Source organism: Takifugu rubripes, chromosome 11, assembly GCF_901000725.2.
Source record: "Takifugu rubripes chromosome 11, fTakRub1.2, whole genome shotgun sequence".
Taxonomy (NCBI): domain Eukaryota; kingdom Metazoa; phylum Chordata; class Actinopteri; order Tetraodontiformes; family Tetraodontidae; genus Takifugu; species Takifugu rubripes.
In genome coordinates, this window is record NC_042295.1 from 1634602 (window position 1) to 1660002 (window position 25401).

The 25401-nt window shown below is 46.0% G+C and overlaps 4 protein-coding genes and 2 long non-coding RNA genes across 8 annotated transcripts in view; 3 read left to right on the plus strand and 3 right to left on the minus strand.

Moving 5' to 3' along the window:
* Positions 1–769, minus strand: part of LOC115251513 (uncharacterized) — a 2271-nt gene extending 1502 nt beyond the window's left edge. Inside the window, exon 1 of the long non-coding RNA XR_003890078.1 lies at positions 625–769. This is a non-coding gene — a long non-coding RNA (uncharacterized lncRNA). The remainder of the gene's footprint in view (positions 1–624) is intronic.
* On the plus strand, positions 523–9587 carry LOC115251506 (alpha-2-macroglobulin-like). The gene is given in 37 exon segments (XM_029844016.1): positions 523–687; positions 781–961; positions 1036–1192; positions 1258–1310; positions 1564–1584; positions 1688–1853; positions 1926–2010; positions 2088–2199; positions 2517–2634; positions 2705–2814; positions 2901–3071; positions 3285–3506; positions 3659–3722; positions 3807–3952; positions 4191–4340; positions 4506–4652; positions 4747–4837; positions 4933–5065; positions 5295–5448; positions 5450–5521; positions 5608–5734; positions 5852–5973; positions 6059–6110; positions 6320–6403; positions 6506–6682; positions 6753–6828; positions 6903–7059; positions 7140–7214; positions 7368–7530; positions 7604–7791; positions 7873–8085; positions 8203–8315; positions 8394–8484; positions 8595–8663; positions 8736–8841; positions 8946–8987; positions 9218–9587. Coding segments are annotated over 37 exon segments (4299 nt in total). The 5' UTR covers positions 523–601; the 3' UTR covers positions 9223–9587.
* On the minus strand, positions 9272–11539 carry LOC115251514 (uncharacterized). Its single transcript, XR_003890079.1, has 2 exons — positions 11395–11539; positions 9272–10530 (listed from the first exon to the last, which is right to left on the minus strand). It is a non-coding gene; the product is annotated as an uncharacterized lncRNA (long non-coding RNA).
* Positions 11293–20610, plus strand: LOC101069648 (alpha-2-macroglobulin-like). 2 transcript variants are annotated; one of them, XM_029844012.1, is made up of 36 exons: positions 11293–11457; positions 11551–11731; positions 11806–11962; positions 12028–12080; positions 12334–12354; positions 12458–12623; positions 12697–12781; positions 12859–12970; positions 13289–13406; positions 13477–13586; positions 13673–13843; positions 14057–14278; positions 14431–14494; positions 14579–14724; positions 14961–15110; positions 15276–15422; positions 15517–15607; positions 15703–15835; positions 16073–16298; positions 16385–16511; positions 16629–16750; positions 16836–16887; positions 17097–17180; positions 17283–17459; positions 17530–17605; positions 17680–17836; positions 17917–17991; positions 18145–18307; positions 18381–18568; positions 18650–18862; positions 18990–19102; positions 19181–19271; positions 19382–19450; positions 19523–19628; positions 19733–19770; positions 20005–20610. In XM_029844012.1, the coding sequence occupies exons 1-36, from the start codon at positions 11372–11374 to the stop codon at positions 20011–20013; spliced, it is 4299 nt and encodes a 1432-aa protein (XP_029699872.1). In that variant the 5' UTR covers positions 11293–11371; the 3' UTR covers positions 20014–20610. The 2 variants fall into 2 exon arrangements, with proteins under 2 accessions (XP_029699872.1, XP_029699871.1); XM_029844011.1 differs by having other exon boundaries at positions 19733–19774; positions 20005–20609.
* On the minus strand, positions 20035–22324 carry LOC115251507 (ATP-binding cassette sub-family G member 4-like). 2 transcript variants are annotated; one of them, XM_029844035.1, is made up of 5 exons: positions 22193–22324; positions 21993–22093; positions 21720–21878; positions 21530–21648; positions 20035–21439 (listed from the first exon to the last, which is right to left on the minus strand). In XM_029844035.1, the coding sequence occupies exons 2-5, from the start codon at positions 22080–22082 to the stop codon at positions 21214–21216; spliced, it is 594 nt and encodes a 197-aa protein (XP_029699895.1). In that variant the 5' UTR covers positions 22083–22093; positions 22193–22324; the 3' UTR covers positions 20035–21213. The 2 variants fall into 2 exon arrangements, with proteins under 2 accessions (XP_029699895.1, XP_029699894.1); XM_029844034.1 differs by lacking the exon at positions 22193–22324 and having other exon boundaries at positions 21993–22141.
* LOC101073108 (alpha-2-macroglobulin-like) overlaps positions 22270–25401 on the plus strand; it is a 9265-nt gene continuing 6133 nt past the window's right edge. The window contains exons 1-11 of the mRNA XM_029844055.1: positions 22270–22421; positions 23039–23219; positions 23294–23450; positions 23516–23568; positions 23822–23842; positions 23946–24111; positions 24186–24270; positions 24348–24459; positions 24774–24891; positions 24962–25071; positions 25158–25328. Of these exons, the coding sequence (XP_029699915.1) occupies positions 22336–22421; positions 23039–23219; positions 23294–23450; positions 23516–23568; positions 23822–23842; positions 23946–24111; positions 24186–24270; positions 24348–24459; positions 24774–24891; positions 24962–25071; positions 25158–25328 (1260 nt within the window). The 5' untranslated portion in view covers positions 22270–22335. The remainder of the gene's footprint in view (positions 22422–23038; positions 23220–23293; positions 23451–23515; positions 23569–23821; positions 23843–23945; positions 24112–24185; positions 24271–24347; positions 24460–24773; positions 24892–24961; positions 25072–25157; positions 25329–25401) is intronic.

The following is a 25401-nucleotide window of genomic DNA, read 5'->3' on the forward strand; positions in this document are numbered from 1 at the left end:
ATGTTTTTTTTAAATGGATATATCGATAGACAGATAACTAGATGAATAGAGAGATAGATGGATATATTTCACCACAATTCCCAAAAGAGGCAACGCTTGTACTTTTGACCTGACAGCAACTGGACGCACTGTTTGCGCAGGCTGATTACACATATTTCTCAGGTGAAAGAAAACTAACTGCCTAGACATTATTTATTTTGTGCAAACCCTTGGATCGGGTTCAGCTGTGTTCAAACAAGATCGGCGGCCCTTTAACTGCTCACATTTGTGCTCAGCAACTGTAGGAACGTTATATATGAGGTTATACATGCTTCGTTGGTGTTATTTGGCGGGCATTAAAAGACCACCAGCTACTAAACCCAGACAGCAAGTTAACACGCTAGCTAGTTGAGGACATTATTCTGTTAGTGTGCAGACAGACTAACAGACAGATAGAAACCTGCACCCACTCAAATTTTACATGCTGCCAATAATGAGCAGACTTTAAACGCAGGGACGTCACAGGTCTGATGTCACTGACAGAGAGAGAGAGAGAGACTGGGGCAGGGCTCTAAAGACTATTTAATGGACTCCGCAGCTCATCTCTGTCAGTCAGTCAGCCATGGCTCTGCCGGGGGGTCGTACTTGCGCGTGGACGCTGCTCCTTTGCCTCAACTGGGTCTTCTTCGATGGCGTGGCCGCCGGACCGTGAGTTTCCCTGCTCCAGGTTTCTTACGCCCATCAGATTTGGTGCTCGGTCGGTGAGATAACCTTCACGCTTGTATGTTTCTGTGGCTGCAGACAGTTCATGGTGACCATTCCTGGCGTCATCGAAGTTGGATCGACGAGCAGGCTGTGCGCCAGTCTCTTGCAGCCCAACGAGTCTTTGGCCATGACCGCCATTCTCACCTACAACGACAACAAAATGGTCATCTTTGAGAGAGTTTCAGACAAACAATTCCACCAATGCACAAACTTCCAGGTCCTCAACGTCCAGCTTGCATGATTGGTTCTCTGGTCATCGTCAGTTCTGATGTTTCCATGTTTCTTCCACAGGCTCCGGAGATGTCGAAATCTAAGGTCCACAATCTCATCGTCACTGTACGCGGAGCGCAGTTTTCCTTGACGGAATCACGAAAAATCATGATCAAATACTACCCATTGAAGTCCTTCGTCCAAACAGACAAGCCCATCTACCTGCCTGGTCAAACAGGTAACCTGACCGGTCGGTCGGCTGTGTGAAAGAATCCGCTTAATCACGTTTTTTTCGCCTCTAAGTTCATTTCAGAGTCGTCACGCTGGACACCAAGCTGAGACCTGCAAAAGGGCTGGTGAGTTCCCCGGGGGTGTTTCTGAACCAGTACACACGTGGGTTAGGTAATGATGTGTGGAAACCATGCAAAAGTCCAGCTGCAGGAGCGAAATCGGGCAAACCAAACAAAGCGTAGGTTGTGTCCTTTGACCTCTGATACCAGTTTGATCCATGTGTGCAAACAGCTGGCACAGATGAAGGGTCAAAGTATCCTGTCATAGTTGTGATTATTAGGAAAATTTCACATTTATCTCTATTTTTCTCTCCTCCAGTACGACGTCATCGAACTTCTGGTAAGGAAAACAGAAATTTTCACACTAATTGTTCTGCATCCCCGTAAATTCTGGAAGTAGATTCCAGATTCCTGCAATTTTTTCCCTCGTTGATTTCACTCAGGACCCTCAACAAAACCGGATCGGGCAGTGGCTGAACGCCACGTCTAACGGGGCAATACTGCAGCTGTCCTATTCCCTCAACTCTGAGGTCCGCGAGGGATGGTATACCATTTCAGTTTGGATGAAGGGAAACCAAGTAATCAAGAGATTTAAGGTGGAAAAATATGGTGAGTTGCAGAGCTTTTCATTTGGCACCATCCCCCCACCCACCCATAAACCAGAACTCATCTGTCCCTCAGTCCTCCCAAAATTTAAGGTGAGCCTCCAAGCGCCCAACGAGGTAAGCGTTGGAAAAGAGGAACTGGAAATGGACGTCTGTGCAAAGTAAGTTCTTGTATCTACTCTGTGTTTTTAGCCATTACCAGCCACTCTCTTACCGTTTGAATCTTTGATCCAAACAGATACACGTATGGACAACCTGTGCCGGGGATGGTGAACATCGAGATTTGCCGGAGACCGAGGAGCTATTTGACCGATCAGATCCCAGGCCTCTGTTTCAAAGAGGCGAAACAGGTGTAGTGTTATTAACTCTGGTTCTGAGCCATCGAAAAATATAACACCTCCACCGAAAGATGAGCGGAAGTGGTCACAGCAGAGGAGTGAAATCAAGATTCAGAGATCAATTCAGTTTAAAAAAACCCACACAAACATTTTATGGCGTCACTAGGCGGCGACAAACCGCGCGCACGCTGGACTTTTAAGAACTAAAATGCATTTTCATCAATTTTAGCTTTATAAAATCATCAGCAAAAAGGCTTCAGCGTGATCAATAATCAGAAATCTGTCGGGAAACTTTCAGCAACTCTCCAATTTTGTTTTTTGCTATCCAGACGGACAAGACCGGCTGTGCCAAATTCAACCCCAAAATGTCGGTTTTCACCAAAATAGAAGCTAAGGCGTTTGACCCTTCCCTCCACATCACAGCCAGCGTGGAGGAGGAGGGGACAGGCAAGTTTTGCCAGTCTTACTGCTCGTTCAGGATGTTGTGTTGCTGTAACTCGGCTGCTTTTCCTCACAGGAACTTCACTTCCAGCGGAGAAAGTTGTGGAGCTCTCTTATATAATTGGGAAGTTGATCTTTGTTGAAACACCCAAGATTTACAATGAGGAATCCACTTTGGAGGGGAAGGTGGGCGTAAGAGATGGTTTTCAAGGCCGTCAGAGTCTAGAAGCTTTGGTGATTTTATGGGATGCCCCTTTTCTCATTTCCGGCAGATTAAAGCGGTTCACCACAACGATACGCCCGTCCCTAACATGGAGATCCAGTTACTGAACGCTATAGGCTGGCAGGACTGGGTGCTACTGAACCTCACCACAGATGCCGAGGGAATTGCCACTTTCTCATTAAACACAACACTGTTCAATGGAGAGGACATCAGACTCAAGGTAGGTGACTGAATGGGGCCAATCACACATCACCGGGCCCCAGTGACGTCACACAAGGGGCCACTGGGAGTCGGGTTTATGTTAAGTTGCTGGTCAGAACGCCAGAAATGGAATCAGTAACAGAGGACATCAATCTAACGTTTAAGAATAGAATCATTTATAAAAACATGAAACATATTTGACAAACTCTAAAAGCACCTTCCGTCCAATCAGGCCTCAGAAGTACGACAAGACCGTAACTTCCTGGAACCATTCTTTGACAGCGCCCACCACACAGTGTCCGTGTTCCAGCCGCCTTTGCCTTTTTCCAAATCTGTCAGCTCCTTGGTCGTGAACAAAAAGGAGGAAGCTCTTTCATGTGATGGAGAGGAGACCATCTCCATCAAATACAACTTCGTGGGAGAAACTGCAGGAAATGTGGATGTGATATATTTGGTGAGCAGCGACTGGGGCGCTTTAGAAACATTTACCCAGAATTCAAAGAAAAATGCCCCTCAACACAAGTGCTAACTGTAATGCTAACACTGTACAAAAGGTCAAATTCCTCAGATTATCGCGATCAACTGTGTTGTGACAAATTCTCCCAGATTATGTCAAGAGGAATGATCATCACTCAGGGATTTAAAATGGTGGAGATTCTGAAAGATCCCGGTAGGCCACCCCAGTTTTTCATAGCGTCTTTTGTAAGTCTGAGTGCTTTGCTTTTCCGACATCAACGTTCCATTTCTCTTTCAGTGACGGAGGGCAGCATATCCTTCAGTGTGAAAATGTCTCCAGAGTTTTCACCGGCCCTGCAGGTCATGGCGTACGTCATCCTCCCGAGCGAGAACGTGATTGCCCACAAGGCCGATTTCACCGTGACCAAATGCTTCCTTAACAAGGTCAGTGGCCGTACGAGTCCAAGCTAACACACTGTCATACGAAACGGCTGCTGTTTGGATTAAAAAGGTTCCAGGAGGGCCGAGGAGGTGGATTCCAGGTTATTCAGTCCTTGTGATCTGTAACCTCTTAGCCAGATGGAGCCAAATCTCACACGCTGGACTTTTAATTTAAATTGTCGCCTCATTACTTGTGTTAGAAACAGTGTGTTCCGCTTTAAACTTCTACTCTGTGTGTTAGGTGTCTGTGGAGTTTTCCCCGACCTCCGCTGTCCCGGGAGAGGAAGTCAACATGAAGGTGAAGGCTCTTCCAAACTCTCTGTGTGGCGTGAGCGCCATTGACCAGAGCGTCCTCATCCTAGAGCCCGGGGAGACCATGACCGCTGACAAGGTAAATGCCAGGACCAAATTTAATCAGGACACATTTGTTAAGGTTCTTGGAGAAGCCCAGTCCGACCAGCTAGAAGGTGGTTCTTCATAGGGATATTTGTTCTGTTGTGTGAAGATGCTTTAGCCAGGGTTCATCTCCAGCTTCAGCTTCCATTTTCATTTTCAGATATTTAACTTGCTGCCTGTGAGTAGAGTTTCTGGTATCCCATATGAAATTGAGGACTCTGAACCGTGTTTACACGTGAGGCAAAAAAGATATATATTGCCCGTTCCACCTGGTGATGAGGCAAATGATGCTCATTCAGTTTTTCAGGTAAATTCTGTCTCGTTCTTTCAACACTACGTGGTATATTCACGAAAAAGCAAACTCTAACTCATCGTGACTTTCTTTTGCCTGTGCTTACCAGAGTTTAGGTGTGAAGGTTGCCACAAACTTGCTAATCAAGATGCCATCATGTGTGAAATTCAAAGGGTTGGAGTACCATCGTGGCTTGATGTGTGAGCTGTTATTTCCCCCTCTTGTAAAACGAATGATGCGAAAGTTGTACATTACTGAAATTTTGGCAATGACTCTTGTTGTGGTGTTTCTTCAGTATACCGCTTTTCAGCACCACGTGTCATGGCCATGGCGGAAACCGGTATGGCTGCGGCACCAGGAAGAGGCGTAATCAAAACTGTCCGCACTTTCTTCCCAGAAACCTGGGTGTGGAAACTGGCTGAAGTCGGGTGAGGTTCTGATCTACTCAGCTTCCATAAAAATGTCCCCAAAACCCCGCCTTCTAGTGGCTAGCCATATTGACGCTAATGCTGTAATTCCTACCATGTCCACTAGGGGCTCGGTGAGATGTAACTGAATCCTCTGACACCTGAGCAAAGTATAATCTGATTAAGCCACCATGGGAAACTCCTTTTGCGTGATTGAAGATTAGCTGAATCTGTGTGTTGCTACCTCCAGAGACTCTGCACAGACGGACTTGCCCCTCACTGTCCCAGACACCATCACCACCTGGAAGACGGAGGCGTTCTGCTTGTCCCCTCAGGGTTTCGGCCTAGCTCCCCAGAACGAGATCACTGTGTTCCAGCCCTTCTTCCTGGAGCTCAGCCTGCCTGTACTCCATCATCCGCGGCGAGCAGTTTGAACTGAAGGCAACCGTCTTCAACTACCAGTCCACTTGCATGATGGTGCGCGATGCCTCGCTCATCTTCTCTGGATTGTAGTTGTGTTTTTATATTTTTTTTGTAAATATTTTGAGTCGTGTCTTCAACAGGTCAGCGTGAAAGCAACCCCATCGGATGAATATACCCTCACACCTCTGTCCGGAAACGAGTACACTTCCTGTCTGTGTGGCAGCGAACGCAAAACCCTGAGCTGGACCATGGTGCCCTCAGTGTTGGGTAAGGCCATCGAAAAACGTTAGACTGATCTATATGACAATGTTAAAATGATCCACATCAACAGCTCTCAGACAGTTGAATTTCTCATAAAACTATTGTGTTTCGTCACCTTTACAGGCGTTGTGAACGTAACTGTGAGCGCCGAGGCCATAGCATCACACGCGTCATGTGACAACGAGATCGTGAGCGTGCCGGAGAGAGGTCGCATCGACACGGTCACGCGGTCGCTCATCGTGAAGGTAAAACCCCATCAGCTGACAGCATGTGCAATACGTTGTCATGGCGATGAGAAGGTCATGCCTTGTTTTTTTATTTCAATTTCAGGCCGAAGGGACGGAGATGAAAAAAATAAATAACTGGCTGCTGTGTCCAAACGGTCAGTCCACTTCACATCCAGGTTTCACTAAAAATGGACATTGTGTCCTATCTGCCCCCTGCTGGTAGCCTGTGGTATCAGAAAAGGCCCCGTCTCCCTCCACTGTTCTATCCATAGAGCACTAAAAGGCCATCAGAACCATTGCTCTATGCTAAATATTTCTATCTCTGCCTTTGAAACGGGATTTCATGCGTGTGTTTTATTTCCAGATGAGGTGCTGAAAGAGGAAGTCGAACTAGAACTTCCTGATAATGCGATCGATGGATCAGCCCGAGCTTTAGTATCTGTGCTGGGTAATCAGATTACTTCATTCAAATGGGTTTTGTCACGTCGTTAGACGGACGGGTTCATTTTGCTCAATGCGCTCGCTGTACTTCAACCCGGCTGTCCTGCAGGCGACATCATGGGCCGGGCTCTGCAGAACCTGGATGGACTGTTGAAGATGCCGTACGGATGCGGGGAGCAGAACATGGCGCTCCTGGCCCCCAACATCTATATCCTACAGTACCTGAGAAGCACAGAACAGCTGACAGATGACATCTTAAAGAAGGCCATCCACTTCCTGACCAGCGGTGAGGAGCCGGATCATGGAGGATGAATATGTCTGTCATCCTAATCTGAATGTGCGCTTAATTTATCCAGGATATCAGAGGCAGCTGAACTACAAACACCGGGATGGATCTTACAGCGCATTTGGAATCGGAGACGGGAACACCTGGTGAGAAGAAACGTTAGTCAGGCTGCTCAGGTCGCTACGTCTAGATTCCTGAGCTGATGATAATCTGTTCGCAGGCTGACCGCTTTCGTGGTGAGGTCTTTTGAAAAAGCGAAGGCATTCATCTACATCGACCCGACAAAGATGGACGAGTCCAAGAACTGGCTGCTGGGCCGACAGAAAGAAGACGGCTGTTTTGCGCAGTCTGGAAAACTCTTCAACAACAGGATGAAGGTGATCTAATGGGCCGCCCCGAGATTCCAACCCTGGATGTGGGCGATGCTGATGGTTTGACTGGTGCTTCCTCTCCTCAGGGTGGAGTTTCTGATGAAGTGACGCTCAGCGCTTACATCACGGCCGCCTTACTGGAGATGAACATGTCGGCTACTGTAAGTACTCGACGGTGCTAAAGTCGACAGAAGCTAAAGAGCTGGACCGGTCCAGGAATAGAAGAAAACACAGACAGATTTTTATATAACTTAGATCGATAATGGTCGCAGAAATTTAAAAAAAACCAAACATTTTCACGGTATATTTTGCAGGATCTTCCAGTCCACAGGAGCATGATGTGCCTCAAAGAATCCACCAACAACCTGGACAACACCTACACGACAGCTCTCATGGCCTACGTCTTCTCTCTGGCTGGAGACTTAAAGACTCGTGATTTCCTCCTGCAGCACTTGGATTCGGTTGCCTCCCAGGAAGGTGAGTCAGAAGCCCTGAAGGGCACCATTGCAGTCTGGTCCTGTTGACCCATTTGAACCTGTGGCCTGCGTAGGGGGCTTAATCCACTGGTCCCAGAGCACAGATGAGGGGTTTGGCTCTCTGTCAGTGGAGATCGGCTCCTACGTTCTGCTCGCCAAACTCAGTGGTTCTCCGACTACCGAAGACCTGGGCTACGCCAGCCGCATCGTCAGATGGCTCTCCATGCAGCAGAACTACTATGGAGGCTTCTCCTCTACACAGGTATGAGCGAAGGAGATGGGGATCTTCCTGGGACGTAGAAAATCACATCCATAGAGGATAACTGGGCTGTCGTTGTTGTAGGACACGGTGGTCGCTCTTCAGGCTCTGGCCCTTTACTCCACTCTGGTGTACAGCACAAAGGGTTCAAGCACGGTCAAGGTCAATAGCCCCAGTGGTCAACTGGTATTTGATGTGAACCAGAACAACAAACTGGTCTACCACGAGAAGCTGCTGAAGGACCTGGGAGGAAAAGTCAACCTGGAAGTGGAGGGCTCAATGTGTGCTTCAATACAGGTACTGGTCCACAAAATGAGTACCCAGAGCTTGTAGATGTTTAGAATCACAGAACCGGATCATACCTGCTCGACTCAGTAGACCTGCCACATAACATCCGTCCTAACATCTTCCCAGATTTCTCTTCACTACAACATTCCAACTCCTACCACCGTAGACATTTTCTTCGTGGAGGCAAAACCAGAGTGTCAGACTCAGAAAAACAGAGTCACGCTGAAGCTTTCGTCCCTGTGAGTAAAGGTCAGCTACCGCTTCAAACAAGACTACAACAACGCCACTGGAGCATAGCGTTTGTGGATGTGTTACAGATACAGGGGCAAGCAACAGACCACAAACATGGTCATCCTGGAGGTTACAATGCTGTCTGGATTTGTTCCCGATCCCGAGTCTGTGGCGAATGTGAGTAAAGTACACGCTGCTCAAGAGGATTTAATACTTCAGTAAAACTGTCTGAGGGTAAAGAACTTTATTCTCCATCAACCTGACATTCTTATATTGACCCCATGCAGCTCCGTCAAGCCCTCTTGGTGGGTCGTGTTGACGAGAACGAGGGCCGAGTTCTGATCTACATCACTGAGGTCAGGAAGATCTGCTGTGACGGTTGATCTCCAGCTTAGATCGTGTGATAACCTCAGTCTTGTCTCCAACAGCTGCCGAAGGACACCCCGATCCACCACACTTTAACCCTGATCCAGGAGGTCCCAGTGCAGAACCTGAAACCAGCTTTGGTCAAGATCTACGACTACTACCAGCCCAGTAAGACCTTTTCTGCTCCGTCGGACATGACACATGAGTTTAGGTTTAAATTTGAACTTAGAATTATTTTTTTATGTTAATCTAATTCTTCTGTTTCTTATCAGGTGACCAGGCAGAGACGGAATATGTCGTCACCTGTGATGTAGGTAAGTTGATTGAGTTATAATACAGCAAATATAATACACCAAACATTTTCATTACATTAGCAGACATAATTTAACATATCTTACCCTTTCAACGTATCTTAACTTTGACATCTGTCGCTGTTTGTGCCTGTTGTGTTACACATTTCATTCTAAATTGTGACCTCATATTCACTTTGTATGAAAAGTGTGTGTTTTGAGTGAAATTTAACACATTTTCCTTTCGTTTGCAGACTAAATAATCAAGTGGCATCATCTCTCTGGATGGTTTCCTTGTTTGCTTCCTGAAGTAAAGTTGTGCATCGATTCAATATTGTCAGTTTCACTTTTAGTCATTTGATCATTTACATTAAGGTGTTTGGCAACAGCCAACAGGAAACATTCTTAGACAACAACATACATCCAGGGGGCGCCATAGTTTGTATTTAGGCCTTTTAGTCTCTTCCAGGCTACTGTAAAAACATGGCGGAGCCACATTCTCGTACTCATAAACTGGGACCAATGTCAAAATTTGACATTTCAATCTGTCATCAGATTATTAAAATCTTGTCTTTATGTGCAATCTCTTCCACATCGAACACACATAAAGCAAAGTGAGAACTGTATCTGTGTTTTTATTACAATAGACACTGAAAGATTTACAGTACAGTTTAGTGGCAAAATGGAAGATGCAGTGAGTCAGTCCATGGCAAAATGTAAAAGATATTTCCTGCTAAGATGATTCTCCTTTGGTTGGTCTTTGATTGCTCAGGTTTACTGTAATGTGCAGCTTATGCTGTTTAAAACACAAGAGTAATAGCACCAACAAAGACGTGTCCCTGTGTTGTTACAGGATGCAGCACGGACAAAAATTGATTCAACTATTTTGTCAAATACACAACTACATATATCAACTCATCACTACAGATAATACAGTGCTGTATAACACGATTAAGGCTGAGGGGATTTATTTTAAACTATCGTTAAAGATTAAGTTTGTACGTACAAAAATGCTGTTTCAGTAAAATTAGGATAAAGGTTAATTTACAACAATCGACTTTCTACCTCAATGATTTTTAAAAAACTAGTTCTGGTTCAGGTTATTTTCTGTTTGTTTGGTTTTTTGATACCATATTTCCTACTTTTGCCCATGAATTAAAAAAAATGATTGATTGAAATGTTTTGATTTTTAAATTGATTTTTAAAAAATAAAGGAAAAGAAAAAAACCTTGCACTTACTTTCAATTTAACCTTTATTAACTAAGGACTTTTTTATTTTTATTTTTTATTTAGCCAGGAATCGCCCACTGAGGTTAAAAATTGATTTTCCAAGGGAGACCTGGCCAACACAGTGCATTCACTATCAAAGTTACTGTCAAAGAAACAACATAACATACAGCTACAGATACATACACACAATAAAACTACAACGTTCACACAAATCATGTTCAAAACCATGTTAAAATTGCTCTAGTTTAAAATCTTTGGCAGCGATGACAGCCTCTTCTGTTGCACGATATCACAAGCTCAGAACGCCTGGATTTGAGGATCATTCTGCCATTCTTCTCTGCAGATACAGAAAAAACCATCAGCAGTGGGACAGTGTTAGAGTCTACATACACGTGACAATGCAATGTTTGCTATTTTCTTTTTTTCTTGACCACTATGTGTCTTTTGGGGCCCCCAGGGAGGGTGCTGGAGCCTCTCCCAGCTATATATGGGTGACGGCAGGGTTCACCCCTAAATGAGTCTGCAGCTCACTGCAAGGCCCTGTGTGAGCATGTCTTTCTTTTCTTTAGATAGAATTGTATGTTTTTTTTAAATGGATATATCGATAGACAGATAACTAGATGAATAGAGAGATAGATGGATATATTTCACCACAATTCCCAAAAGAGGCAACGCTTGTACTTTTGACCTGACAGCAACTGGACGCACTGTTTGCGCAGGCTGATTACACATATTTCTCAGGTGAAAGAAAACTAACTGCCTAGACATTATTTATTTTGTGCAAACCCTTGGATCGGGTTCAGCTGTGTTCAAACAAGATCGGCGGCCCTTTAACTGCTCACATTTGTGCTCAGCAACTGTAGGAACGTTATATATGAGGTTATACATGCTTCGTTGGTGTTATTTGGCGGGCATTAAAAGACCACCAGCTACTAAACCCAGACAGCAAGTTAACACGCTAGCTAGTTGAGGACATTATTCTGTTAGTGTGCAGACAGACTAACAGACAGATAGAAACCTGCACCCACTCAAATTTTACATGCTGCCAATAATGAGCAGACTTTAAACGCAGGGACGTCACAGGTCTGATGTCACTGACAGAGAGAGAGAGAGACTGGGGCAGGGCTCTAAAGACTATTTAATGGACTCCGCAGCTCATCTCTGTCAGTCAGTCAGCCATGGCTCTGCCGGGGGGTCGTACTTGCGCGTGGACGCTGCTCCTTTGCCTCAACTGGGTCTTCTTCGATGGCGTGGCCGCCGGACCGTGAGTTTCCCTGCTCCAGGTTTCTTACGCCCATCAGATTTGGTGCTCGGTCGGTGAGATAACCTTCACGCTTGTATGTTTCTGTGGCTGCAGACAGTTCATGGTGACCATTCCTGGCGTCATCGAAGTTGGATCGACGAGCAGGCTGTGCGCCAGTCTCTTGCAGCCCAACGAGTCTTTGGCCATGACCGCCATTCTCACCTACAACGACAACAAAATGGTCATCTTTGAGAGAGTTTCAGACAAACAATTCCACCAATGCACAAACTTCCAGGTCCTCAACGTCCAGCTTGCATGATTGGTTCTCTGGTCATCGTCAGTTCTGATGTTTCCATGTTTCTTCCACAGGCTCCGGAGATGTCGAAATCTAAGGTCCACAATCTCATCGTCACTGTACGCGGAGCGCAGTTTTCCTTGACGGAATCACGAAAAATCATGATCAAATACTACCCATTGAAGTCCTTCGTCCAAACAGACAAGCCCATCTACCTGCCTGGTCAAACAGGTAACCTGACCGGTCGGTCGGCTGTGTGAAAGAATCCGCTTAATCACGTTTTTTTCGCCTCTAAGTTCATTTCAGAGTCGTCACGCTGGACACCAAGCTGAGACCTGCAAAAGGGCTGGTGAGTTCCCCGGGGGTGTTTCTGAACCAGTACACACGTGGGTTAGGTAATGATGTGTGGAAACCATGCAAAAGTCCAGCTGCAGGAGCGAAATCGGGCAAACCAAACAAAGCGTAGGTTGTGTCCTTTGACCTCTGATACCAGTTTGATCCATGTGTGCAAACAGCTGGCACAGATGAAGGGTCAAAGTATCCTGTCATAGTTGTGATTATTAGGAAAATTTCACATTTATCTCTATTTTTCTCTCCTCCAGTACGACGTCATCGAACTTCTGGTAAGGAAAACAGAAATTTTCACACTAATTGTTCTGCATCCCCGTAAATTCTGGAAGTAGATTCCAGATTCCTGCAATTTTTTCCCTCGTTGATTTCACTCAGGACCCTCAACAAAACCGGATCGGGCAGTGGCTGAACGCCACGTCTAACGGGGCAATACTGCAGCTGTCCTATTCCCTCAACTCTGAGGTCCGCGAGGGATGGTATACCATTTCAGTTTGGATGAAGAGAAACCAAGTAAACAAGAGATTTAAGGTGGAAAAATATGGTAAGTTGCAGAGCTTTTCATTTGGCACCACCCCCCTCCCCCACCCATAAACCAAAACTCATCTGTCCCTCAGTCCTCCCAAAATTTAAGGTGAGCCTCCAAGCGCCCAACGAGGTAAGCGTTGGAAAAGAGGAACTGGAAATGGACGTCTGTGCAAAGTAAGTTCTTGTATCCACTTTGTGTTTTTAGCCATTACCAGCCACTCTCCTACCCTCTGAATCTTTGATCCAAACAGATACACGTATGGACAACCTGTGCCGGGGATGGTGAACATCGAGATTTGCCGGAGACCGAGGAGCTATTTGACCGATCAGATCCCAGTCCTGTGTTTCAAAGAGGCGAAACAGGTGTAGTGTTATTAACTCTGGTTCTGAGCCATCGAAAAATGTAACACCTCCGCCGAAAGATGAGCGGAAGTGGTCACAGCAGAGGAGTGAAATCAAGATTCAGAGATCAATTCAGTTTAAAAAAAAACCACACAAACATTTTATGGCGTCACTAGGCGGCGACAAACCGCACGCACGCTGGACTTTTAAGAACTAAAATGCATTTTCATCAATTTTAGCTTCATAAAATCATCAGCAAAAAGGCTTCAGCGTGATCAATAATCAGAAATCTGTCGGGAAACTTTCAGCAACTCTCCAATTTTGTTTTTTGCTATCCAGACGGACAAGACCGGCTGTGCCAAATTCAACCCCAAAATGTCGGTTTTCACCAAAATAGAAGCTAAGGCGTTTCACCCTTCCCTCCACATCACAGCCAGCGTGGAGGAGGAGGGGACAGGCAAGTTTTGCCAGTCTTACTGCTCGTTCAGGATGTTGTGTTGCTGTAACTCGGCTGCTTTTCCTCACAGGAACTTCACTTCCAGCGGAGAAAGTTGTGGAGCTCTCTTACATAATTGGGAAGTTGATCTTTGTTGAAACACCCAAGATTTACAATGAGGAATCCACTTTGGAGGGGAAGGTGGGCGTAAGAGATGGTTTTCAAGGCCGTCAGAGTCTAGAAGCTTTGGTGATTTTATGGGATGCCCCTTTTCTCATTTCCGGCAGATTAAAGCGGTTCACCACAACGATACGCCCGTCCCTAACATGGAGATCCAGTTACTGAATGCTAAAGGCTGGCAGGACTGGGTGCTACTGAACCTCACCACAGATGCCGAGGGAATTGCCACTTTCTCATTAAACACAACACTGTTCAATGGAGAGGACATCAGACTCAAGGTAGGTGACTGAATGGGGCCAATCACACATCACCGGGCCCCAGTGACGTCACACAAGGGGCCACTGGGAGTCGGGTTTATGTTAAGTTGCTGGTCATAACGCCAGAAATGAAATCAGTAACAGAGGACATCAATATAACGTTTAAGAATAGAATCATTTATAAAAACATGAAACATATTTGACAAACTCTAAAAGCACCTTCCGTCCAATCAGGCCTCAGAAGTACGACAAGACCGTAACTTCCTGGAACCATTCTTTGACAGCGCCCACCACACAGTGTCCGTGTTCCAGCCGCCTTTGCCTTTTTCCAAATCTGTCAGCTCCTTGGTCGTGAACAAAAAGGAGGAAGCTCTTTCGTGTGATGGAGAGGAGACCATCTCCATCAGATACAACTTCGTGGGAGAAACTGCAGGAAATGTGGATGTGATATATTTGGTGAGCAGCGACTGGGGCGCTTTAGAAACATTTACCCAGAATTCAAAGAAAAATGCCCCTCAACACAAGTGCTAACTGTAATGCTAACACTGTACAAAAGGTCAAATTCCTCAGATTATCGCGATCAACTGTGTTGTGACAAATTCTCCCAGATTATGTCAAGAGGAATGATCATCACTCAGGGACTTCAAATGGTGGAGATTCTGAAAGATCCCGGTAGGCCACCCCAGTTTTTCATAGCGTCTTTTGGAAGTCTGAGTGCTTTGCTTTTCCGACATCAATGTTCCGTTTCTCTTTCAGTGACGGAGGGCAGCATATCCTTCAGTGTGAAAATGTCTCCAGAGTTTTCACCGGCCCTGCAGGTCATGGCGTACGTCATCCTCCCGAGCGAGAACGTGATTGCCCACAAGGCCGATTTCACCGTGACCAAATGCTTCCTTAACAAGGTCAGTGGCCGTACGAGCCCAAGCTAACACACTGTCATACGAAATGGCTGCTGTTTGGATTAAAAAAGTTCCAGGAGGGCCGAGGAGGTGGATTCCAGGTTATTCAGTCCTTGTGATCTGTAACCTCTTAGCCAGATGGAGCCAAATCTCACACGCTGGACTTTTAATTTAAATTGTCGCCTCATTACTTGTGTTAGAAACAGTGTGTTCCTTTAAACTTCTACTCTGTGTGTTAGGTGTCTGTGGAGTTTTCCCCGACCTCCGCTGTCCCGGGAGAGGAAGTCAACATGAAGGTGAAGGCTCTTCCAAACTCTCTGTGTGGCGTGAGCGCCATTGACCAGAGCGTCCTCATCCTAGAGCCCGGGGAGACCATGACCGCTGACAAGGTAAATGCCAGGACCAAATTTAATCAGGACACATTTGTTAAGGTTCTTGGAGAAGCCCAGTCCGACCAGCTAGAAGGTGGTTCTTCATAGGGATATTTGTTCTGTTGTGTGAAGATGCTTTAGCCAGGGTTCATCTCCAGCTTCAGCTTCCATTTTCATTTTCAGATATTTAACTTGCTGCCTGTGAGTACAGTTTCTGGTATCCCATATGAAATTGAGGACTCTGAACCGTGTTTACACGTGAGGCAAAAAAGATATATATTGCCCGTTCCACCTCCTGGTGAGGCAAATGACGCTCATTCAGTTTTTCAGGTAAATGCTGTCTCGTTCTTTCAACACTATGTGGTATATTCACTAAAAAGCAAACTCTAACTCATCGTGACTTCCTTTTGCCTGTGCTTACCAGAGTTTAGGTCTGAAGGTTGCCACAAACTTGCTAATCAAGATGCCATCATGTGTGAAATTCAAAGGGTTGGAGTACCATCGTGGCTTGATGTGTGAGCTGTTATTTCCCCCTCTTGTAAAACGAATGATGCGAAAGTTGTACATTACTGAAATTTTGGCAATGACTCTTGTTGTGGTGTTTCTTCAGTATACCGCTTTTCAGCACCACGTGTCATGGCCATGGCGGAAACCGGTATGGCTGCGGCACCAGGAAGAGGCATAATCAAAACCGTCCGCACTTTCTTCCCAGAAACCTGGGTGTGGAAACTGGCTGAAGTCGGGTGAGGTTCTGATCTACTCAGCTTCCATAAAAATGTCCCCAAAACACCGCCTTCTAGTGGCTAGCCATATTGACGCTAATGCTGTAATTCCTATCATGTCCACTAGGGGCTCGGTGAGATGTAACTGAATTCTCTGACACCTGAGCAAAGTATAATCTGATTAAGCCACCATGGAAAACTCCTTTTGCGTGATTGAAGATTAGCTGAATCTGTGTGTTGCCTCTTTGCTACCTCCAGAGACTCTGCACAGACGGATTTGCCCCTCACTGTCCCAGACACCATCACCACCTGGAAGACGGAGGCGTTCTGCTTGTCCCCTCAGGGTTTCGGCCTAGCTCCCCAGAACGAGATCACTGTGTTCCAGCCCTTCTTCCTGGAGCTCAGCCTGCCGTACTCCATCATCCGCGGCGAGCAGTTTGAACTGAAGGCAACCGTCTTCAACTACCAGTCCACTTGCATGATGGTGCGCGATGCCTCGCTCATCTTCTCTGGATTGTAGTTGTGTTTTTATATTTTTTTTGTAAATATTTTGAGCCGTGTCTTCAACAGGTCAGCGTGAAAGCAACCCCATCAGATGAATATACCCTCACACCTCTGTCCGGAAACGAGTACACTTCCTGTCTGTGTGGCAGCGAACGCAAAACCCTGAGCTGGACCATGGTGCCCTCAGTGTTGGGTAAGGCCATCGAAAAACGTTAGACTGATCTATATGACAATGTTAAAATGATCCACATCAACAGCTCTCAGACAGTTGAATTTCTCATAAAACTATTGTGTTTCGTCACCTTTACAGGCGTTGTGAACGTAACTGTGAGCGCCGAGGCCATAGCATCACACGCGTCATGTGACAACGAGATCGTGAGCGTGCCGGAGAGAGGTCGCATCGACACGGTCACGCGGTCGCTCGTCGTGAAGGTAAAACCCCATCAGCTGACAGCATGTGCAAAACGTTGTCATGGCGATGAGAAGGTAATGCCTTGTTTTTTTATTTCAATTTCAGGCCGAAGGGACGGAGATGAAAAAAATAAATAACTGGCTGCTGTGTCCAAACGGTCAGTCCAGTTCACATCCGGGTTTCACTAAAAATGGACATTGCGTCCTATCTGCCCCCTGCTGGTAGCCTGTGGTATCAGAAAAGTTCCCTTCTCCCTCCACTGTTCTATCCATAGAGCACTAGAAGGCCATCAGAACCATTGCTCTATGCTAAATATTTCTATCTCTGCCTTTGAAACGGGATTTCATGTGTGTGTTTTATTTCCAGATGAGGTGCTGAAAGAGGAAGTCGAACTAGAACTTCCTGATAATGCGATCGATGGATCAGCCCGAGCTTTAGTATCTGTGCTGGGTAATCAGATTACTTCATTCAAATGGGTTTTATCACGTCGTTAGACGGACGGGTTCATTTTGATCAATGCGCTCGCCGTACTTCAACCCGGCTGTCCTGCAGGCGACATCATGGGCCGGGCTCTGCAGAACCTGGATGGACTGTTGAAGATGCCGTACGGATGCGGGGAGCAGAACATGGCGCTCCTGGCCCCCAACATCTATATCCTACAGTACCTGAGAAGCACAGAACAGCTGACAGATGACATCTTAAAGAAGGCCATCCACTTCCTGACCAGCGGTGAGGAGCTGGATCAAGGAGGATGAATATGTCTGTCATCCTAATCTGAATGTGCGCTTAATTTATCCAGGATATCAGAGGCAGCTGAACTACAAACACCTGGATGGATCTTACAGCGCATTTGGAATCGGAGACGGGAACACCTGGTGAGAAGAAACGTTAGTCAGGCTGCTCAGGTCGCTACGTCTAGATTCCTGAGCTGATGATAATCTGTTCGCAGGCTGACCGCTTTCGTGGTGAGATCTTTTGAAAAAGCGAAGGCATTCATCTACATCGACCCGACAAAGATGGACGAGTCCAAGAACTGGCTGCTGGGCCGACAGAAAGAAGACGGCTGTTTTGCGCAATCTGGAAAACTCTTCAACAACAGGATGAAGGTGATCTAATGGGCCGCCCCGAGATTCCAACCCTGGATGTGGGCGATGCTGATGGTTTGACTGGTGCTTCCTCTCCTCAGGGTGGAGTTTCTGATGAAGTGACGCTCAGCGCTTACATCACGGCCGCCTTACTGGAGATGAACATGTCGGCTACTGTAAGTACTCGACGGTGCTAAAGTCGACAGAAGCTAAAGAGCTGGACCGGTCCAGGAATAGAAGAAAACACAGACAGATTTTTATATAACTTAGATCGATAATGGTCGCAGAAATAAAAAAACAAACAAACATTTTCACGGTATATTTTGCAGGATCTTCCAGTCCACAGGAGCATGATGTGCCTCAAAGAATCCACCAACAACCTGAACAACACCTACACGACAGCTCTCATGGCCTACGTCTTCTCTCTGGCTGGAGACTTGAAGACTCGTGATTTCCTCCTGCAGCACTTGGATTCGGTTTCCTCCCAGGAAGGTGAGTCAGAAGCTCTGAAGGGCACCATTGCAGTCTGGTCCTGTTGACCCATTTGAACCTGTCACCTGCGTAGGGGGCTTAATCCACTGGTCCCAGAGCACAGATGAGGGGTATGGCTCTCTGTCAGTGGAGATCGGCTCCTACGTTCTGCTCGCCAAACTCAGTGGTTCTCCTACTACCGAAGACCTGGGCTACGCCAGCCGCATCGTCAGATGGCTCTCCATGCAGCAGAACTACTATGGAGGCTTCTCCTCTACACAGGTATGAGCAGAGGAGATGGGGATCTTCCTGGGACGTAGAAAATCACATCCATAGAGGATAACTGGGCTGTCGTTGTTGTAGGACACGGTGGTCGCTCTTCAGGCTCTGGCCCTTTACTCCTCTCTGGTGTACAGCACAAAGGGTTCAAGTACGGTCAAGGTCAATAGCCCCAGTGGTCAACTGGTATTTGATGTGAACCAGAACAACAAACTGGTCTACCACGAGAAGCTGCTGAAGGACCTGGGAGGAAAAGTCAACCTGGAAGTGGAGGGCTCAATGTGTGCTTCAATACAGGTACTGGTCCACAAAATGAGTACCCAGAGCTTGTAGTACCCAGTCGATGTTTAGAATCACAGAACTGGATCATACCTGCTCGACTCAGTGGACCTGCCACATAACATCCGGCCTAACATCTTCCCAGATTTCTCTTCACTACAACATTCCAACTCCTACCACCGTTGACATTTTCTTCGTGGAGGCAAAACCAGAGTGTCAGACTCAGAAAAACAGAGTCACGCTGAAGCTTTCGTCCCTGTGAGTAAAGGTCAGCTACCGCTTCAAACGAGACTACAACAATGCCACTAGAGCATAGCGTTTGTGGATGTGTTACAGATACAGGGGCAAGCAACAGACCACAAACATGGTCATCCTGGAGGTTACAATGCTGTCTGGATTTGTTCCCGACCCCGAGTCTGTGGCGAATGTGAGTAAAGTACACGCTGCTCAAGAGGATTTAATACTTCAGTAAAACTGTCTGAGGGTAAAGAACTTTATTCTCCATCAAGCTGACATTCTTATATTGACCCCATGCAGCTCCGTCAAGCCCTCTTGGTGGGTCGCGTTGAAGAGAACGAGGGCCGAGTTCTGATCTACATCACTGAGGTCAGGAAGATCTGCTGTGACGGTTGATCTCCAGGTTAGATCATGTGATGACCTCAGTCTTGTCTCCAACAGCTGCCGAAGGACATCCCGATCCACCACACTTTAACCCTGATCCAGGAGGTCCCAGTGCAGAACCTGAAACCAGCTTTGGTCAAGATCTACGACTACTACCAGCCCAGTAAGACCTTTTCTGCTCCGTCGGACATGACACATGAGTTTAGGTTTAAATTTGAACTTAGAATTATTTTTTTATGTTAATCTAATTCTTCTGTTTCTTATCAGGTGACCAGGCAGAGACGGAATATGTCGTCACCTGTGATGTAGGTAAGTTGATTGAGTTATAATACAGCAAATATAATACACCAAACATTTTCATTACATTAGCAGACATAATTTAACATATCTTACCCTTTCAATGTATCTTAACTTTGACATCTGTCGCGGTTCGTGCCTGTTGTGTTACACATTTCATTCTAAATTGTGACCTCATATTCACTTTGTATGAAAAGTGTGTGTTTTGAGTGAAATTTAACACATTTTCCTTTCGTTTGCAGACTAAATAATCAAGTGGCATCATCTCTCTGGATGGTTTCTTTGTTTGCTTTTTGAAGTAAAGTTGTGCATCGATTCAATATTGTCAGTTTCACTTTTAGTCATTTGATCATTTACATGAAGGTGTTTGGCAACAGCCAACAGGAAACATTCTTAGACAACAACATACATCAAGGGGGCGCAATAGTTTGTATTTAGGCCTTTTAGTCTCTTCCAGGCTACTGTAAAAACATGGCGGAGCCACATTCTCATACTCATAAACTGGGACCAATGTCAAAATTTGACATTTCAATCTGTCATCAGATTATTAAAATCTTGTCTTTATGTGCAATCTCTTCCACATCGAACACACATAAAGCAAAGTGAGAACTGTATCTGTGTTTTTATTACAATAGACACAGAAAGATTTACAGTACAGTTTAGTGGCAAAATGGAAGATGCAGTGAGTCAGTCCATGGCAAAATGTAAAAGATATTTCCTGCTAAAATGATTCTCCTTTGGTTGGTCTTTGATTGCTCAGGTTTACTGTAATGTGCAGCTTTAGAGTAATAGCAACAATAAAGACGTGTCCCTGTGTTGTTACAGGATGCAACGCGGACAAAAATGTGTTACGGTGATTCAACTATTTTGTTAAATACACAACTACATATATCAACTCATCACTACAGATAATACAGTGCTGTATAACACGATTAAGGCTGAGGGGATTTATTTTAAACTATCGTTAAAGGTTTGTTAAGTTTGTACGTACAAAAATGCTGTTTCAGTAAAATTAGGATAAAGGTTAATTTACAACAATTGACTTTTTACCTCATTGGTTTTTAAAAAACTAGTTCTGGTTCAGGTTATTTTCTGTTTGTTTGGTTTTTTGAAACCATATTTCCTACTTTTTCCCGTGACGTATTAGCATAAGAGGGTAGGAAACCCGTGAGCACCACAGTAGGTCTGCACATTAAAGCCATTTCTGGCATTTTATATGTGGAAAATGACGCTAAAGAGCCTGTCAAAGAGGGCAAGTGGACCCGTGGCCGACAGAATCTGAGGTAACAAGCATTTGATGGTTTATAGAATGACTGCTGGGGCGCCGTCAGTCGCTGCTGCCACAGAACGCTGTACAGTTTGTTCCGTCTGTTTAGCAACGCTCTGATCAATAAACTACAAACATACCCTAAAAGGACACTAAGTGTGGAGGGGGGATGCTAGAGCCAAGTCTATCGCTCTGACGTGACCTTGTAGCGGAGGACAAGGTAGGTGGTGAGCCGGAAGATGATGAAGAAAATGCCCACGACAATGAAATCCATGTAGAGCTTCGCATCTTCCACATCCAGGAGCTGTAGAACCTCCTCAGGCTGTTGGAACTTGCACATGTTCCCTGGACATTCCAGCTCTGACCGGTTCATCCCATAGATGGACAGGATCACCCCCTCAAAGCCATACCTGAGAGAAAACCATGGAGCAACATGTCTGGTAAGCTTAGCAGGCACTTCTCAAGTAGCTTCAGTAGCTTCTGTTGATTCTGCTACACACCTGACATAAGAAACATACGAGCTCCACTGCAGATATTTGGGGATCGTGTCAAAATTGACAAAGAATCCAGAAAAAAGCAAGACCGGGATGACAGTAACAGGTCCAACAAACGTGGCGACCTTGGTCGAGATGAAAAACACTCATTATCCAGAGAAGAGAAAGAAATCTAGAAGGTCAGAAGCTGCAATACCTGCAGCGAGGAGGAGGCAGCGCCCACCAGCAAACCAAGGGACCGGGCCACCAGGGCCGTACAGGTGGACAGGGCAATAAAGAGAAGGTACCGGCTGACCTCGGGAGGCTGCTCTGTCATCCAGTATACAATACTGCAGTACATGATGGGGCAGATCACCTGGCAAACACAGTTGACTCAGTTAGAACTCGCTGAAGCAAACAACCAAGATTTATGCTTTAAATGATGCTAGGTGACAGAGTTGCATTCTGTAGTTAACTAGAGGCAGCTCACTTGGAATGGAATATCCACCATGGTATTGGCAAGGTAGTAGGCTTTTAGACTGTACCAGTAGTTCAGATGTTCCCGCAGAAACACAGACATCTCCAGAGGAACTACCACAAGGTCCATGAAAGTTCAGTTTAACAGAAACATACTGGATTTTGACAGGATCACTCCCTTCCTTTTACTTCGGCGGCCCTTTAACTGCTCACATTTGTGCTCAGCAACAGGAACGTCACAGGTCTGATGTCACTGACAGAGAGACAGAGAGTGACAGAGATAGAGAGAGACTGGGGGCAGGGCTCTAAAGACTATTTAATGGACTCCGCAGCTCATCTCTGTCAGTCAGTCAGCCATGGCTCTGCCGAGGGGTCGTACTTGCACGTGGACGCTGCTCCTTTGCCTCAACTGGGTCTTCTTCGATGGCGTGGCCGCCGGACCGTGAGTTTCCCTGCTCCAGATTCAGATTCAGATTTATTTATTGCCATTGTTCATGTAGTACACAGTATTACATAAGCTAGGAATTTGTCTCGGTGTGACGCTGCAACATTCAACATAGAGAAGACAATAAACACTAGAATAAGATAAATAAAATAAGACATATATATATATATATATATATATAAATAGTAAGGAATAGGTAATGTGTATTCCTATAATGTGCAAGAGCAGCAGTTAAGTTAAAGTTAAAGTTAGAAGTCCACAGTGCAGGTCAATGCAAAAGTAATGTATTGTTCATGAGTCCGACTGGCTGCTGTACATGGTGCTTAAGTGATAAGTCACTTGGTGTTCAGCAGCCTGATGGCAGAGGGGAAGAAGCTGTTCATGTAGCGGGAGGTTTTGGTCCGAATGGACCGTAGTCTCCTGCCTGAGGGGAGGGGGGAAAACAGTCCGTGACCATGGTGGGAAGGGTCGGCCGTGATCCGACCTGCACACCTCCGGGTCCTGGAGATATACAGGTCCTGGATAGATGGAAGCCTGCAGGTTTCTTACGCCCATCAGATTTGGTGCTCGGTCGGTGAGATAACCGTCACGCTTGTATGTTTCTGTGGCTGCAGACAGTTCATGGTGACCATTCCCGGCGTCATCGAAGTTGGATTGACGAGCAGGCTGTGCGCCAGTCTCTTGCAGCCCAATGAGTCTTTGGCCATGACCGCCATTCTCACCTACAACGACAACAAAATGGTCATCTTTGAGAGAGTTTCAGACAAACAATTCCACCAATGCACAAACTTCCAGGTCCTCAACATCCAGCTTGCATGATTGGTTCTCTGGTCATCGTCAGTTCTGATGTTTCCATGTTTCTTCCACAGGCTCCGGAGATGTTGGAATCTAAGGTCCACAATCTCATCGTCACTGTACGCGGAGCGCAGTTTTCCTTGACGGAATCACGAAAAATCATGATCAAATACTACCCATTGAAGTCCTTCGTCCAAACAGACAAGCCCATCTACCTGCCTGGTCAAACAGGTAACCTGACCGGTCGGTCGGCTGTGTGTAAGGATCCGCTTAATCCCGTTTTTCTCGCCTCTCAGTTCATTTCAGAGTCGTCACGCTGGACACCAAGATGAGACCTGCAAAAGGGCTGGTGAGTTCCCCGGGGGTGTTTCTGAACCAGTACACACGTGGGTTAGGTAATGATGTGTGGAAACCATGCAAAAGTCCAGCTGCAGGAGCGAAATCAGGCAAACCAAACAAAGCGTAGGTTGTGTCCTTTGACCTCTGATACCAGTTTGATCCATGTGTGCAAACAGCTGGCACAGATGAAGGGTCAAAGTATCCAGTCATAGTTGTGATTATGAGGAAAATTTCACATTTATCTCTATTTTTCTCTCTTCCAGTACGATGTCATCGAACTTCTGGTAAGGAAAACGGAAATTTTCACACTAATTGTTCTGCATCCCCGTAAGTTCTGGAAGTAGATTCCAGATTCCTGCAATTTTTTCCCTTGTTGATTTCACTCAGGACCCTCAACAAAACCGGATCGGGCAGTGGCTGAACGCCACGTCCAACGGGGCAATACTGCAGCTGTCCTATTCCCTCAACTCTGAGGTCCGCGAGGGACGGTATACCATTTCAGTTTGGATGAAGAGAAACCAAGTACACAAGAGATTTAAGGTAGAAAAATATGGTGAGTTGCAGAGCTTTTAATTTGGCACCAAACCACCCCTTCCCCCCATAAACCAAAACTCATCTCTCCCTCAGTCCTTCCAAAATTTAAGGTGAGCCTCCAAGCGCCCAACGGGGTAAGCGTTGGAAAAGAGGAACTGGAAATGGACGTCTGTGCAAAGTAAGTTCTTGTATCCACTTTGTGTTTTTAGCCATTACCAGCCACTCTCCTACCCTCTGAATCTTTGATCCAAACAGATACACGTATGGACAACCTGTGCCAGGGATGGTGAACATCGAGATTTGCCGGAGACCGAGGAGCTATTTGACCGATCAGATCCCAGGCCTGTGTTTCAAAGAGGCGAAACAGGTGTAGTGTTATTAACTCTGGTTCTGAGCCATCGAAAAATGTAACACCTCAAAAGATGAGCGGAAGTGGTCACAGCAGAGGAGTGAAATCAAGATTCAGAGATCAATTCAGTTTAAAAAAAACCCACACAAGCATTTTATGGCGTCACTAGGCGGCGACAAACCGCGCGCACGCTGGGCTTTTAAGAACTAAAATGCATTTTCATCAATTTTAGCTTTATAAAATCATCAGCAAAAAGGCTTCAGCGTGATCAATAATCAGAAATCTGTCGGGAAACATTCAGCAACTCTCCAATTTTGATTTTTGCTATCCAGACGGACAAGACCGGCTGTGCCAAATTCAACCCCAAAATGTCGGTTTTCACCAAAATAGAAGCTAAGGCATTTGACCCTTCCCTCCACATCACAGCCAGCGTGGAGGAGGAGGGGACAGGCAAGTTTTGCCAGTCTTACTGCTCGTTCAGGATGTTGTGTTGCTGTAACTCGGCTGCTTTTCCTCACAGGAACTTCACTTCCAGCGGAGAAAGTTGTGGAGCTCTCTTACGTAATTGGGAAGTTGATCTTTGTTGAAACACCCAAGATTTACAATGAGGAATCGATGTTGGAGGGGAAGGTGGGCGTAAGAGATGTTTTTCAAGGCCGTCAGAGTCTAGAAGCCTTGGTGATTTTATGGGATGCCCCTTTTCTCATTTCCGGCAGATTAAAGCGGTTCACCACAACGATACGCCCGTCCCTAACATGGAGATCCAGTTACTGAACGCTATAGCCTGGCAGGACAGGGTGCTACTTAACCTCACCACAGATGCCGAGGGAATTGCCACTTTCTCATTAAACACAACACTGGTCAATAGAGAGGACATCAGACTCAAGGTAGGTGACTGAATGTGGCCAATCACACATCACCGGGCCCCAGTGACGTCACACAAGGGGCCACTGGGAGTCG